The 3,909-nt window shown below is 35.4% G+C and overlaps 1 protein-coding gene across 1 annotated transcript in view; it reads left to right on the top strand.

Moving 5' to 3' along the window:
• Positions 1 to 3,026: 3,026 nt before the first annotated feature.
• Positions 3,027 to 3,909, top strand: part of LOC144980670 (uncharacterized) — a 13,021-nt gene continuing 12,138 nt past the window's right edge. The window contains exon 1 of the mRNA XM_078928349.1: positions 3,027 to 3,060. Within this exon, the coding sequence (XP_078784475.1) occupies positions 3,027 to 3,060 (34 nt within the window). The remainder of the gene's footprint in view (positions 3,061 to 3,909) is intronic.

The following is a 3,909-nucleotide window of genomic DNA, read 5'->3' as shown; positions in this document are numbered from 1 at the left end:
TAGTTTTGGCGACATACCTGTGAAGTTTCGTTTGTGTCAGATTATTGCCACGGGTCATCCCGCCAAATGGGCCATGGCTCGACGCGTGCAGCCAACATATGAATAAATTGTCAGAGGAGACGAGACACATTAGATCTTTACATGCAACTAGTGGCGCCTGTGATTAGGACGGCTGGAGCGAAGACATCGTTAACATATTATATAGATAGTGTGTGCTTGGCTAAGAAGCTCATAACATTGCCATCCGGAAGTATAACGGACCAACACACAAAACTGTGTATATCCATGAACGTTTATAGTCGGGTTAATACAGTTCAGTGAGAATAACTCACAAACGCGGATGGTAAAATACAATAACAAAGGCTTGAGTGACGTCATCTTCGAACTATCTAAAGATAGTGTGTGCTTGGCTAAGAAGCTCACAACATTGCCATCCGGAAGTAAAGATAGAACGGAGTTTACGTCACTCAGGTCTTTGTTACTGTTTTGGGGACTGACAATGTCGAGAATCTCAATCTATTTTATAGATTTGAAGGTTGTAAAAGATATCGTTTCAAAATGGTATTCTCTCTGCATGTATCGGGCTCCGGAAAGTATAATTAAGATAGAATGGAATTTACGTCACTCGGGTCTTTCTTATTGTGTTTGTCATCCTCGCTTATGGGTAATTGGATTCAATAGTCTGATGTCACGTCGCCCAGCAACGGCGGCCATCGTGGTTCTAAACAAAGAATTTATGTACTTTTTATTAACGAGTGATTCCATTGGTTGACCTATTGAATACAACTCACGATTTGTTTTCTTTTGTGACCAAAGACTTGTCTTTTGACGTCGTTTTTTGGTTTGTGTCAGGCTATAGATAGTATGCAGATGACGTCACTCAGGCCATTGTTATTGTTTTTGCCATCCGCGTTTGTGAGTTGTTCTCACTAAACTGTATTAACCAGACTATAAAAGTTCATGGTTACACAGAGTTTGTGTGTTGGTCCGTTATACTTCCGGATGGCAATGTTGTGAACTCCTTGGCCAAGCGCATTCTATCTATAGATAGTTCGAAGATGACGTCACTCAGGCCTTTGTTATTGTTTTTGCCATCCTTTTTGTGAGTTGTTCTCACTAAACTGTATTAACCAGACTATAAAAGTTCATGATTACATAGAGTTTGTGTGTTGGTCCGTTATACTTCCGGATGGCAATGTTGTGAACTCCTTGGCCAAGCGCATTCTATCTATAAGTTCACGATGGCGACGACTGAAGCCTGTGTCAGAACCTAGAAAGATCTTGTTAGCCACATAGACTACAGTAGTTAAAAGAAGTTAAATCCTGTAGTTAAAAGAGGCAGATTATGACAATCACTAATCCTTTACGAATTCATTCTTTAAAAAAATAAGGTTCATCGTATGAATCCAATCACAAAGTTTCAAAGTTTATTCAATCTTAGGCTTTCGCCAATAAATCAACAATTTGATGCCAACATCACAACTGTTCCGTACAACCAATGTTAAAACTTTGTCAACGAACATAAAATTAATGACAAACCTAAAAATTAAAAAGAAAATAATTCTTTTTCACAGATTGATATATGCGAGTGTCATACGACTAGACCGCATAGCCGCATGTAACACTAAGTCTCCGACACCTCTGGCCCATTTGTCACCAAACTTTGCATGGGTCACAAAGTTGCCGCACTTGATTTAATTGTATTTAACCAAAGACAGAAAGAACGTAAAACTTTTTAAATTTAAAAGTAACTTTATCACCCGTCCCGATAGCTCAGTTGATAGAGCACTCGCTTCTCACATCAAACGCACCGTGATCGATTCCGGGTGCAGTCAAGGTTTGTTTTTTTTTCTCGTTAACCCCTCTTATATATCTTATTATATATATATATATATTATATATATATATATATATAATATATATATATATATATATATATATATATATATATATATATATATATACATATTATCATATGTTACAGTGAATCATAATCAGTTGGATGGTGAAAAGGTTTGAACTAAGATATTGCCAAGTTTAGTTAGAAGGTCAATCAATTTTGATCAAAAAATGAATTCTTGTCATAAATGATGAAATCAACCCATTTTGCATATATAATAATCGAGAAATATGAAAGATTAATTTATATTCTTAATATTTTTTACAGCTAGTCAAGTTGAAAAAGTAAGAAATTTGAGAAAAGTTGCTGGATACATTTCCCATACATCTGACCATAATAACTTCATGAAAAATCGCCCGATTTACTTCAAATAAAGATTAAAATGCTCTGGGAAGCATACTATTCTTTTAGATAACGGAAAAAAGCAAATCCTAAATTTTCAGCTTCTGACTGATTATGTCATGCACTGACCCATATATTACGCAATTTGATTATTGAGCTTTAATGAGCTTTATATAGCGCAATATCCACTAAATGTGCTCAAAACGCTTTACAAGGGGTCCCTGGTCAACAGCAACATTTAACATGCAAGTCGGGACATGCCGCCTGTTAGGCGATAATACAATTTTTCGGACAAAGACAACGCTGTTAACGTCCAGGTACTCATTTTACACCTGAGTACGGTGAGAGAATGTGAGTAAAGAGCCCTTTCCAAGGACTCAACTATGCGCAGAGCGCGAGGCTCGAACCAAGGACATTCCGTTCCATTCCGAGTGTCATTCTACAAGACCACATAGCCGCACATGGACTGATTTTCATTATTGTCATTATTTTATATTTCTATGCAGGCCAAATTTTTGCGATCATCCCACACAAAACAAACCAACAAAACAAAAAAACCCAACAAAAAACAAAACAAACCCCCTCCCCCTCCCCAAAAAAGACAGAAAAAAACCCCCAACAAAAAAACAAAACAAAAGAAAAACCCCTACATAACTTTCACAATTGAGATTTTAAGGACATCAAAGTGCTAGGTTTAAATATTTTTGTTTTGTTGACAAAGTGAGGTCAATTTAATGCATCAATTTTTGAAGGACACGTTTTCTGGCCAACATATTTTGAAAATATGATCTTTTCAGACAAGAGTACACATAATGCATGTAAGTCAATCCGCTGTCTTATGCAAAATGCTAATCCAGTACAGGGACGGCTGGTAATAATGGGCAGGGTGGGCAAATACCAGCCTGTTTTTTCAAGTTATATGCTGTATTACCAGGTCTAAAATAATCAAATTTAAATTAGATAATTTCAAAAGTTACTACTTAAACTTTATACTTCGTACTGAAATCAATTTGTGTGTATTTTTAATAGATTGCGAATCACCATGCATCCCGTAATGCATAAACCAGGATACGCTCCTGTTCTTTTTTATCACCCCCCCCCCCACTCCGCCCACATCGTCATCTCATCGTTACGTCGCCTGACGGTGAACTAACTCCGATTTTTGCTGTCTGGCCTCTCTAGTACTAGGTCGGGCTAATTCAAATGAGCCCACCTTATTAACCAGTGAAAACTAAATAGAGATTTTGGCAAACGAACTTTTTCTTATTTATTGCCTTACTTGTGCTGGTACCATTGATGTAATGACTTTGGGAATGTTCCAGTATTGAATTAAATTTATTAATTTACTAATTTTATATCAATTTAGTATTAATTGGTGTTGTTTTTATATATTTGTTTATCCATTTAAACTTTTCTTTTTTTTTCTCGTTTTCTTTAGTGCTTCTCAAAACTCATTTATTTAAATTGTTTTCTTATTTGTTTTTTGTTGTTGTTGTTGTTGTTGTTTTGGAGTTTTTTTTGTTTTCTTTTTTAACAAATTAATTTGTTAGTTCTTTTTTTTTAATTCTTAAAGTAATTACCGCTGTATTTTTATTGCCAGACAAAATAATTTTGCAAAACAATGTAATTTTCTATTGTATTTCCTCTAATAAAACAAAACACTTTTA

The sequence above is a fragment of the Berghia stephanieae genome, chromosome 10, assembly GCF_034508935.2.
Source record: "Berghia stephanieae isolate SIO BIC M18660-M18661 chromosome 10, UCSD_Bste_1.3, whole genome shotgun sequence".
In the NCBI taxonomy this organism is placed as follows: domain Eukaryota; kingdom Metazoa; phylum Mollusca; class Gastropoda; order Nudibranchia; family Aeolidiidae; genus Berghia; species Berghia stephanieae.
This window is presented reverse-complemented; position numbering and strand designations above follow the sequence as displayed.